Source organism: Sminthopsis crassicaudata, chromosome 2 (genome assembly GCF_048593235.1).
Source record: "Sminthopsis crassicaudata isolate SCR6 chromosome 2, ASM4859323v1, whole genome shotgun sequence".
NCBI classification, from domain to species: Eukaryota; Metazoa; Chordata; class Mammalia; order Dasyuromorphia; family Dasyuridae; genus Sminthopsis; species Sminthopsis crassicaudata.
In genome coordinates this window covers 612,941,902-612,954,908 of record NC_133618.1, presented here as the reverse complement: position 1 = coordinate 612,954,908, position 13,007 = coordinate 612,941,902, and the positions used below count along the sequence as shown (strand labels likewise).

Genomic DNA, 13,007 nt, shown 5'->3' with positions numbered 1-13,007 from the left:
TAGAGTATGGAAAATAAGAATTCTTTGATTCTTGTCTCATTTCTATTAAAGATGTCTGGATCAATGAATGTGTTTGTTTATAGATTGTGTTTATGCTGTTCATTTCTCCAGAAAGCATGCTTTGGACTTGATCTTGATAATTGGAAGGTAACTAATTCCTTATTGAGATTATAAAATATCTGTACAGTGAAAGGGGTAACTTTTTTAAAAATTCCAACTTTTGGTATTTTTCTTTTAATTAACTTTTTATTAATTCCTTTTGTTTATATATCAACCTGATCCCTACACAAATCTAATGAGCTTTTCCCCAAAACAAAGAAAAAACAGCAAAACCAACTGATCATGTGTAACAACTTGGGCAGTGTCACCCACTTCTTCCCTTCCTCAAAGAAGAGAGAGAAAGAGAAGCGTGCATTCCTTCTTTAAGGTCAAGAATGATCATTGTAATGACATGGTTTTTGGTTGAATGCTCTTTTCATTTATATAATCTTATCATTATGTATGGTTTCCTACTTTATTTAATTCATTCAGCTGTTCATCCTTTTCCTCCCCTAAAGTCTTCATATTTGATTTTCTTTTCTTTTTTTTTTCCCCCCTGAGGCTGGGGTTAAGTGACTTGCCCAGGGTCACACAGCTAGGAAGTGTTAAGTGTCTGAGATCAAATTTCTCCTGAATTCAAGGCTGGTGCTCTATCCACTGAGCCACCTAGCTGCCCCCTGATTTTCTTATCTCACAAAAATATCCCATTGCATTAATATCCAGGCTATTAACCCATTCCCCAATTTATTCATGTGCTTTAGATACCTACTTTTAGGCCACCAAATTATATATATGGAGGTAAAATGATTAAATTTTTTTAACCCAATTAACAAAACATTAAACACAAAAGATCTTGGCCTGTACCTATAATAAGGCCAAGTAATCTTAATGATAATAGCTAACATTTATGTAGATTTTACTATTTGCCAGACCCTGTGCTTAAGTACTTGATAATTATGATCTGATTTGATCCTCACAACAGCTCTGAGAGGGAGCTCTATTCTGATCCCCGATTTTACAGATGAGGAAAATAAGGCAAACAGATGACACGGGTTCTCACAGTAGCATAGCTAGAAAACATTTGGAGCTGGATTTGAACTGAGGTCTTACTGACTCAAAGCCTGGTACTATATCTACCTAGGCCTCATATTTTAAGAGAAAGGAAATTTTTGCCATTACTTTTTTTTTTTTACTTTTAAAGCTTTTTATTTTCAAAACATATAGACAGGGGCAGCTAGGTGGTGCGGATAGAGCATCAGCCCTGAAGTCAGGACTAAGTTCAAATCTGGCCTCAGACATTTAACACTTCCTAGCTGTGTGACCCTGGGCAAGTCACTTAACCCCAGCCTCAGGGAAAAAAAAAAAAACAAAAAAAAAAAACATTGACAGTTTTCAACATTCACCCTTGCAAAAACTTTGTGTTCCAAATTTTTTTCCTCCCTCCCACCTGTACCTACCTCCCCTAGATGGCAAGCAATCCAATATATATTAAACATGTGCGATTCTTCTATACATATTTCCACATTTATCATTTTGCACAAGAAAAATCAGATCCAAAAGGAACAAGGATGAGAAAGAAAACAAAATGCAAGCAAATAACCAAAAAAAGTGAAAATGCTATTTTGTGATCCACACTTAATCCCCATGGCCCTCTCTCTGGATACAGATGGCTCTTTCCATCATAAAAAAATTGGAACTGTTTTCCAGTCAGCATAAGAGGCCCTTCCTCCCCCCCCCCCATATATATATATATATATATATATATATATATATATATAATAGTTTTTATTTACCAGATATTTGCATGGGTAATTTTACAACATTGACAATTGCCAAATCATTTGTTCCAATTCCCCACCCCACCCCCATGGCAGGTTGACCAATACTTGTTAAATATGTTAGAGTATAAATTAAATACAATATATGTATACATGACCAAGCAGTTGTTTTGCAGAACAAAAAGAATCGGACTTTGAAATAGTGTATATTTAGCCTGTGAAGGAAATCCAAAATGCAGGCAGACAAAATTAGAGGGATTGGAAATTCTATGTAGTGGTTCATAGTCATCTTCCAGAGTTCTTTCGCTGAGTGTAGCTGGTTCAGTTCATTACTGCTCTAGTGGAACTGATTTGGTTACTCTCATTGTTGAAGATGGCCACGTCCATCAGAATTGATCATCATATAGTATTGTTGTTGAAGTATATAATGATCTCCTGGTCCTGCTCATTTCACTCAGCATCAGTTCCTGTAAATCTCTCCAGGCCTTTATGAAATCATCCTGTGTTAGGTTCTTACTAAGTGCTAATGAGATAATGAGATATTACCTTTCCCTGTCATTCTAGCCAATCTGAAAGGTGTGTAGTGGTATCTCAGAGTTGTCTTAATTTGCATTTCTCTGATTATTAATGACTTAGAGCATCTTTTCATATGACTAGAAATAATTTCAATTTCTTAATCTGAGAATTGTCTGTTCATGTCCTTTGACCATTTATCAATTGAAGATTGGCTTGATTTCTTATATATTAGAGTCCTCTGTATTTTGGAAATGAGGAGGCTTTTTTTTTTTTTATGTGGCCAGCAGAACATCAGGGAGGAATCAAAATATATAATGACAAATTATCAGATCAAGGGAAAAAAAAAATATATATATATATATATATATATTAACAATAAGAAATTATATTTACGAATATTCATTACTTTCTTTTAAATTGTTGTTTGTTTCTCTACATCTTATATACTTTATTCTTTTTTCTCCCTTCCATCCCCCCAAGCAAGCTACAGTTAAAAAAGATTTATTTAATATATATGTATGTAGATATGTAAATACATACACATACTCACATACATATGTCTTTCGTAACCCTGCTGATTCTTTCCTTTAATTCTACACCATAACTTACCTTGCTATTACTTAACTCACCCTTTGCTTTCCCATCCCTCCATCTCTTCCCCCCTTATTTCTTTTATAGATTTTAGAGGGTGTTATACCCTTCATAATATATATATGTACTGTTGCCCATTGAACCCATTCCCAATGTGAGTAGGTTTTCAGAACTACAAACCCTCCTCCCACCTCTATTGCTTCTGTATCTATTCTTCCTCTGCATCTCATTTGTATAACATGATTACTATTTTTAACTTAACTCTGCCAGTCATTTTTTTGAGGTTACCCAATTGTTGATGTGGTTCTTAAACATAAAGTATACATTCCCATCTTAAGAAAACATAAACAGTTCGTCCATACTGAGTTCCTTAAAATTGATTTTTGATATTGGCTCTTATGTATTAAAATTTCTTTTAAGTTTGAGTTTGGTTGATTAAAAGTCCTGAAAATCTGCAAGTTTGTTGAATGTCCATTTTTTTTTTCTCATTCAAAATTACATATAATTTTGTTAGATAAGATATTTTTAGCCACAAGCCTATTTCTTTTGATTGCTGGTGGATATGATTTCCATGGTCTTTAATTGTAGTTGCTGATAAGTCTAGTACAATTCTAATTGTAGCTCCAACATATTTGAATTAATTGGTTTTTTCTTGTTTTTTGCAAAATTTTCTCTTTAATTTGAGGCTTTCAAACTTTGGCAATGATATTCCTGTGTGTTTTCCACAAAGGATCATTTTTGAGGTGGTGATCAGTAGATTTTTTTTTTCCTACTTCATGTTCTATCACTCCAGGACAATTTTCTCAGATTATTTCTTGCTTTATTGTGTCAAAATTATTTTTTTGGTCACAACTTTCTGGCAATCCAATTATCATTGTATTTTCTCTTCTTGAACTGTTATCATCTAGATCTGTTGTTTTTCTTATAAGATGTTTTACATTCTGTTCTATTTTCTCATTCTTTATAATCTCTTTTGTTATTTCTTGGTTTCTTATAGTTTCATTGGCTCCCCTTGACCGATTCTAATTTTCAAAGAGTTATTTTCATTTTTGAGGCTCTGTACCTCTTTTTCTAGAAGTGAACTTTTTTTCATAATCTTCTTGCTCTTTTTTAATTTTTAAGTTTTCTCAATGCCTCTCACTTAATTTTAAAATTCTTTTTTGAGTTTTTCTATAAATCCTCTCTAGACAAGGACCCATTTCATGGAACTCTGGGGTAGAAGCTTTTTTTGTAAAGGGCTAGAACTGAGCAATGTACTTGGATAATGAAGCACGTGAGACTAATTGCCAATTGGACAGTTCCCTATTAACTTGTTTGAAGGTTGACCCTCCCCAGCTGTTCTGTGCTGACTTGATTGGTGGGACAAAGAGGGGGGAGTGATGTATGTGGAAGGAGGAGGAGGAGGAAGAGGAATTGAGAAGCTGACTCAGTCTCTCTGGGCGTTTGAGGGAGGAAGGTGTGTGTGTGAGGTTGTTAGGCCTAACCCCCTGACCTTGACTGTAAAAGATCAAGAATAAAGACATTTAGTGATCCCGACTCCAGCTGATTTCTGGGAAGACAGAGTTCTAGCATTTTGGCGCCCCACTTTGGGCGCCATTTGTAACTGCTAGGAGTGCATGTTACAAATTTTACTAAAGTGTCCTCCTCTGAAGATGAACTCTGATCTTTCCTGTTCCCATAGTATGTTTCTATGGTGGGGTTCTTTCTTCTTTGCCATTTACATTTTTTTTTTAAAATAAGAGCTATTAATGTAATCACCTTTAATCTTCGTTTGGGGAAATAGTGCCTTTGGCTTCACTTCAGCTCTCTCCTCTGCCCAGAAAATTCAAACCAAAAGCTTCCCACGTCCTGCAAGAGTCCACAGCCAGCAGAGTTCCCTTTGCCACTGCTTCTGTACTCACAGGTGCTGGTTTCGTCTCGCCCAGGGTCACATCATAAGGAGCCATTTTTAATCAATTGTTCTTTTGTGTGTTACTTTTCAGCCAAGCTATATGCTGCAGTCCGATGAACTCCGTGCTGCCTTGCTAGCGAGATATCCCCCTGAGAAACTCTTCCAAGCAGAGCGGAACTTCAATGCTGCCCAAGACCTTGATGTGTCCCTCTTAGAGGGAGACCTCGTGGGCGTGATCAAAAAGAAAGACCCCATGGGCAGCCAGAATCGATGGCTGATTGACAATGGAGGTAAGTATTTGGGAGGGTATTTGGGGCTAGTTGGTCAGCAAGGAAAATGGGCATTGTGAGTCACTTGTGAATTTGGTCCACTCTAGAAATATATCAGACTATCTTTTGATCCCTGCCTCATTGAATCAAATATCTGAAAGAAATCTTAAGACGTTATTTGATTTATCCTTTTCCTTTAGATAATACCATACACAAAGATGACTATCCATTTCTTGTAAATCTTCAAAGGAGACGGTAGCTTATCTTTGAAATATATTTGGTAAAATATCAATAAAACTTACAGCCAATAAAATCTGACCTTTTAATAGCTAACTTAACTCCTTGGCATGACTTAAGCCTTTTGAAAAGCATCACATTATAGTGGAAAGAGAATTTGAGGTAAAATAGGTTCTAGTCCTAAGTGCTGTGGTTACTATGTGAGAAAATTATTTCCTTTCTCTGATCCTCATTTCCTCTTCTGTAAAAATGGATATTTGCACTATCTCATAAATGCTATTATCACCTCTCTGAAGATGATCCCTAAATCTATATATCCAGTCTCAACCTCCTCCACATTTCCAACTCTTAAATATATCCACTTAAAATTCTTACTGGTAGTTCAAGTGTAACAAAATATCCAAAACTAAACTAATCATTTTCTTTCCTAAACACTCTCCCCCAAAACATCCCTGTTTCTGTTCGTTGTATTCTTGTTATACAAACTTCTAAATCCATCCACTCACCACATCCAATTTTTTTTACCTCTGTTCCCTTCTTTCTATTTACAGTTGCATCTTAATTCAGGTACCTATCATCTCTCACCTGAACTGTTCTTATAGTTGTATTGGTCTCTTTTGCCTCTTGTATTCTCCCCTCTCTAGTTTACATTTCACACAGCTGTCAAAATAATTTTACTAAGGGCTAATTTTGTCACTTCCCTGTGGGTTTCCTGTTGCTGTTAGGATAAAATGAAGTCTCCTTAGCTTGGCATTTTTGGCCCTCTATACTCTATCTCCCAGCCCTTTTTTCCTAGTTACTAGTGCATTTCTGAATTTGACATATCATATCCTACATTCATGAACTTGTAGACTTTCTCTTCATTCTTGAAATATAGTCTTTCCTCATCTCTACTTTTTAGAGGCTCAGCTAAAATTGTTTTTTCCAGTGTCAGATTTCCTCAAAGATTTTTGTCTGGATCTTATCTTGTCTTTGCCAGGTTATTCCCTACTTACTTCAGCTGTACATTTCTCTATCTAATTTTTTGTACAGATACCGATTCCCCCAAGAAGAAGGTTAGTTCCTCGGGGCAAAGACTATCATTTTATATTTTTGTACCTTGAGCACTTAGCAGAGGGGAATTTATAGACGAAACCTTGAATGAACATTCTTTTCACATTATAGCATTCTAGGAGTGGCATTTTTTCATTAAGCATGAGTGGTCATTATTGGACTGGGGGATCAGAGAAACCCTGCAAATACAATTTGTTGGGATTTCAGCCAGACATATCAAATCATAGGATTTTAAGATAGGAACTGTAGAGAACAATGAGATTAAAAAAAAAAAAAAACATATTTCCCTAAAATTAGTTTTCTTTTAATCCTGTTTTATTGTAAGCATTTAAAAACATTCTTCTGAAAATCTTCTGGATTGCCAGAGAGGTTAAATACACTAAAGATTAAGCACCCTAATTATGTCCACTGAGGTGAAAGGACTCACATAGTACCCTTAGGCCTAGAAGAAGCCAGAGCTGCTGACTTTCACACTTTTGTGCTTTCTGTTGGGACATATTTCTTGACTCAATAACCTTGCAGATAGAAATTTGCAATAGATGATAGGCCAGTTGGTAAATGTAGTCTAGTTGGGTTACAAAAACCAATTCCAAAAGTACAGTAGGAGAAAAAGATGGTAGGAAAGCATTTGCTGCAAAGAAAATTTTAGAGGTTTTATTTGAAATAAATTCAGTATCCTCAGGATGATGTGGTTGTTGAAATATATGTCTAGAAGAGGAAGTTCCCCCCGAGTTAGAGAGAGTCACGCCTCTCAGGGAGTGTTCTAAACAGTCTGTTTTTTTTTTTTTTTTTTAATTTTTTATTTTATTTTATAATTATAACATTTTTTGACAGTACATATGCATGGGTAATTTTTTACAACATTATCCCTTGCACTTACTTCTATTCAGATTTTTTCCCTTCCTCCCCCAACCCCCTCCCCCTGATGGCAAGCAGTCTTATATATGTTAAATATATTACAGTATAATTTAGATACAATATATGTGTGTAGAACTGAATTTTTTGTTGCACAGGAAGAATTGGATTCAGAAGGTAAAAATAACAGTTTACATTCATTTCCCAGTCATTTTCTGGATGTAGCTGGTTCTGTCCATCATTAATCAATTGGAATTGGATTAGCTCTTCTCTATGTTGAAGAAATCCACTTCCATCAGCATACATCCTCGTACAGTATCATTGTTGAAGTGTATAATGATCTTCTGGTTCTGCTTGTTTCACTCAGCATCAGTTGATGTAAGTCTCTCCAAGCCTCTCTGTATTTCTCCTGTTGGTCATTTCTTATAGAACAGTAATATTCCATAACATTCATATACCATAGTTTACCCAACCATTCTCCAATTGATGGACATCCATTCATCTTCCAGCTTCTAGCCACTATGAAAAGGGCTGCCACAAACATTTTGGCACATACAGGACCCTTTCCCTTCTCTAGTAGTTCCTTGGGGTATAAGCCCAGTAGTAGTATGGCTGGGTCAAAGGGTATGCACATTTTGATAACTTTTTGGGCATAATTCCAGATTGCTCTCCAGAATGGTTGGATTCTTTCACATCTCCACCAACAATGCATCAGTGTCCCAGTTTTCCCACAGCCCCTCCAACATTCATCGTTATTTGTTCCTGTCATTTTAGCCAATCTGACAGGTGTGTAATGATACCTCAGAGTTGTCTTAATTTGCATTTCTCTGATCAATAGTGATTTGGAACACTCTTTCATATGAGTGGAAATAGTTTTAATTTCATCATCTGAAAATTGTCTGTTCATATCCTTTGACCATTTATCAATTGGAGAATGGCTTGATTTCTTATAAATTAAAGTCAATTCTCTGTATATTTTGGAGATGAGGCCTTTATCAGAACCTTTAACTGTAAAAATTTTTTCCCAATTTGTTACTTCCCTTCTAATCTTGTTTGCATTAGTTTTGTTTGTGCAGAAACTTTTTAATTTGGTGTAATCAAAATGTTCTATTTTGTGATCAATAATGGTCTCTAGTTCTCCCTTGGACACAAACTCCTTCCTCCTCCACAAGTCTGAGAGGTAAACCATCCCATGTTCCTCCAATTTATTTATGATTTCGTTCTTTATGCCTAAATCTTGGACCCATTTTGATCTAATCTTAGTATGTGGTGTTAAATGTGGGTCCATGCCTAGTTTCTGCCATACTAATTTCCAGTTTTCCCAGCAGTTTTTGTTAAATAATGAATTCTTATCCCAAAATTTGGGATCTTTGGGTTTGTCAAAGATTAGATTGCTATTTTTATTCACTATCTTGTCCTGTGAACCTAACCTATGCCACTGATCAACTAGTCTATTTCTTAGCCAATACCAAATGGTTTTGGTGACTGTTGCTTTATAATATAGCTTTAAATCAGGTACACTTAGACCACCTTCCTCTGACTTTTTTTTCATTAGTTCCCTTGCAATTCTCGACCTTTTATTCTTCCATATGAATTTTGTTGTTATTTTTTCTAGGTCATTAAAATAGTTTCTTGGGAGTCTGATTGGTATAGCACTAAATAAATAGATTAGTTTGGGGAGTATTGTCATCTTTATTATATTCGCTCGGCCTATCCAAGAACATTGAATGTCTTTCCAATTATTTAAATCTGACTTTATTTTTGTGGCAAGTGTTTTGTAATTTTGCTCATATAATTCCTGACTCTCCTTTGGTAGATATATTCCCAAATATTTGATACTATCGACTTAAACAGTCTGTTTTAAGAGGTACTTTGATAAGCTGGAGCATGTCCTGAAGAAGGTGACCACACTGTTGAGTGGCATGAAACCACCAGAAGAGAATTATCTGACCAAACTGCAAGACTGGTTTTTTTGTTCTGTCATTATCCCATCCAACTTTGTGTAACCCCACGAACTGTACCCCGCCAGGTCCACTGTCCTCTACCACTTTCCTGCTCTCATTTTTGTTTCCATGGTACCACCTAGCCATCTTGCACTCTTCTCTCTTCTTCTTTTTTGCCTTCAATCTTTCCCATTATCTGAGTTTTTTCCATTGACTCTTGTCTTCTTAATGCCAAAGTCATTAAAACTTCAGCTTTGGTATAAGACCTTCCAGATAACAGCAACAGCCTGACTTAATTTCTTAACATATTGACTGATTTGATCTCTTTGCTGTTTAAGGGACTTTTGTCTTCAGAATCACATCAAAAGCATAAATCCTGTGGTGTTCAGCTTTCCTTAGAGTCTAACTAAGAGAAGGCTTAGGTGATATAATTTCTGTCTTGGCATATTTGAATGGTGGCCCTATTTAAAGCAGAAGTAGATTGAATACATAAATCTTCAAAGGCAAAGTTAGAAGCGTGGAATGGGACTTCTTGTCAGACATTTTGCACAGTCTTGAAAGAACTTTCTATCAATTAGAAGGGTCTAAAAGTGAAAGGAGAAGCTTCTGAGGGATGTTACTGATTTTGGCACAGAGTCAGGCAGGAGGTGGGGTTGGGGTCCTTTTAATAAGCATTGGTGAAATGCCCTTTGTGTTAAGTGGGGAAGGGGTAAGACTTGTAGTCAGGAAGTCAGTCTCAGACATTGATTAGTAGATATTATTACTACTGCTTAAAGAGTTTTTCAAAATCACTTTACAAAAAGGTTTATATATACATTTTTTCATTGAGACAGTATAGCAGTCCTATAAAATAGATACTACAGATGTACTACAGATTATCCCCATTTTACAGATGAAGAAACTTGAGATGTAGAGAGGTTAAGCAACTTACCATTGATCTCACAGCTATTTATTAGAGGCATAATTTGAACCCAGGTCTTCTTCCTGATTTCAGGTACAATATTTGGTTCACTATTTTATTTCTTTGCTGCCTTGAAAACTGCTGACCTTTATCTTTATTTACTACAGTCACCAAAGGCTTTGTGTACAGCTCCTTCTTGAAGCCCTACAACCCACGTCGGAGCCATTCAGATGCTTCTGTTGGAAGCCATTCCTCCAATGAGTCAGAACACAGCAATTCATCTCCCAAATTCCCCCGACAGAATAGCAACACTGCCTTGTCCACAAACCCTGGTACTGTAGTGGCAGAATTCACAACAGGACCACTCCAGCAACCTGCTCAGAACTCTTCCTTGTGGCACCAGTCAGGCCAGGAGAACGTCCATACTTCTTTGAACTCAGTTGTTGCTGAAGAAAGTTCTTCCGGATGCCTCCTAGACAAAGACTCTCCTTCCCAAACCAGGTCGTGGAATACTGTGGACTTAGCAGATTTAGCCAGAGATTTTGACCAACCAACTCCTACTGTGAAGGGCTACCATCACTCCAATCATCCTGAGACAGTTAGCCATCCCCGCCAACCAGTTAACCAACAGTTAGTACCACGACGCAATGGGCAGCCTAGGCAAGGAGGAGACCTCTTAAAGGGATTTTCAAAGATGCTGCCCTCAGTGGAAGATCAAAACGAAGAGCTGGAAAGCATTGAGGCAACAGGCAACCAGGTGAGGGCTACCCATGAACTTATTTACCAGTAAGAGATAGAAGATGATCAGGATGAGAACTGGTTTCTCCTTTGGGTTGGTCATGTGAGGGCATAAAGAGAGAATCTGGTCATTAAGCACTCTGTAATTCATCCTTAAAGAGCCACTTTGGGAACCTTCTATGGGAGCACTGGGGCCACCCAATAACTGTTGACTGAGGATTTTCCAGGCTTAAGGCCTTAAGACTGAATCTTGGTTGCAGATGCTCTATTTCTAACTCATTCTTTTCTTTCACACAGGTTTATTTTGCTGTCTACACTTTCAAGGCCCGGAGCCCAAATGAATTGAGTGTGTTGGCTAATCAGAAACTCAGGATCCTTGAGTTCAAAGATGTTACAGGAAACAAGGAATGGTGGTTGGCTGAACTGAATGGGAAGAGAGGCTATGTTCCATCCAATTACATCCGAAAAACTGAGTACACCTGAATCTACACTGCTTCCTGTTCAGTCCTATTTTTGTTTCCAGTTGACAGGAGGGATTCTAGAAAGGAGCCCACTGAAGAAAAGAGAGAGAAAAAAGGGGCCTCACACCACTTGTCTCTGATATAGAGGAGTCGTCTGCACTGTTTAACTTCAGAATGGCAGAGTACAAGATAGAAACCTTGTTGACTGCAATGGAATTATGAATGCTGCTGCTCATTAGAATTAGTAGAACTGAAAAATGGACTCCCAAACTTAGAGGTAGGCCAGACATCACAAGGCCTGGAATCCACATAGGGAAAGAATATTCACAACCAGAAAACTAGTGTTTCTGCATATGAAAGTGATGGTGCCTTAGCCTCAGGGTTTTAGAGGTGACTGGCACAGCTTGCTATGCTGTAGCTTGGTTTGGACTTGCACACAGCCCCAGGATCGAGTGATGAGATGCTGACTTGGATCAAGTGAAAGGGGATGGTTATTTGAGTTGTGGCCTGACCTGTGACCCATTTCAGACTGTGCTTCTGGTTGGATCTTTACATATGGCAGTGACATTGTTGGACCTAATAGACCTAATGATTGTAAGCCCCCTTGATATCACCAGTCTTCAATACACAAATATATATCCCCAACTTGAAAAAGTTCCCAGATACTAACAATCCTTTTATTAACATGTTTTTTCCTTCCCTGCTTCTGGTATGTAAAATATCAGCTTTTTTTTTACTCCTTCTAAGGTGCTAGGAGCCCTTCAACTGAATGAATTCTTTCTCCTGTCTTGGGGCATAAGATAGCTCTTCCCATTATAGCTCACCCAAGTAGAAATGACCCTTTTTTATTATTACACAAATGTGAACAATACTATCACATATCTTCTCTCTGGGTGGCTCCGCAGCCCTAAGCCAGTAAGGCTAGAATTGCAGCCATTCTGTAGACAGCTTTAGAGCTGTGTTGGGATGTTTGGGCCAAACCAGCATGTTGGAATATTTCTGGGGATGTTTTGCCTTCCTTAGTGCAGCAAGGCCTCCCTTTTCTAGAATATCCCTGGATGCTGGGATGGTATTCTCCTCGTTAGACTAGGATTTCCTAGAATCATTAGGGAGTTCTCTAAGGTGAACTGAAGCTGGAGGAGGAGAATAGAGCCATATAATCAAAGTAACAATGGAATTGTGTGTATGTCTATATCCAGATGCAGGATTGCCAAAATGAGCTCTATCTGCTTATTTTCTATCAGCTCAGAACATAATCCCCAACCTACATTCATGTCAGGGTCATTTTCCACTAAAACATTACAGAGCTGCTCTTCACCCCCAGGCATGATCCTATTTGTTTACAAGCGCTTTGCCATCCTGGAACCACTTACAATTAGTATTCAGAAGAGTGGTCTCTCAGGACCTCTCCTTTCAACTTCTGCTCCTCAAAATCAAGCCATCCTCGAATGAATTAGTAAGATAACAACTTGCCCTTTTCCTCCCAGCACTGGGAGATGTCTGCTGCTCTTATTAGGGGAGAAGAACGAGGTTCCCTCCTTTGCTCTTGGACTGTGAGTCATTTTTAGAGTTGTGGATACTAAACTAGTCCTTTTTGTAAATAAATTTTTTTTAAAAAGTGAAAGGTCCTTGGCACATTTTATCTTTTATTCAATAAATTTTTGGTCTTTGGACATTTTCACAATAAATTTCATAGAAATAAGCAACTTTATAAATAAAAAAATGCTTTCTTCAG

At 37.3% G+C, this 13,007-nt stretch overlaps 1 protein-coding gene across 8 annotated transcripts in view; it reads left to right on the top strand.

Moving 5' to 3' along the window:
• Positions 1–13,007, top strand: part of DNMBP (dynamin binding protein) — a 133,427-nt gene extending 120,420 nt beyond the window's left edge. For all 8 annotated transcript variants that reach the window (XM_074296054.1, XM_074296055.1, XM_074296050.1 and 5 more), the window contains 3 exons: positions 4,907–5,105; positions 10,241–10,830; positions 11,109–13,007. In XM_074296054.1, coding sequence (XP_074152155.1) covers positions 4,907–5,105; positions 10,241–10,830; positions 11,109–11,294 — 975 coding nt within the window. In that variant the 3' untranslated portion in view covers positions 11,295–13,007. The remainder of the gene's footprint in view (positions 1–4,906; positions 5,106–10,240; positions 10,831–11,108) is intronic.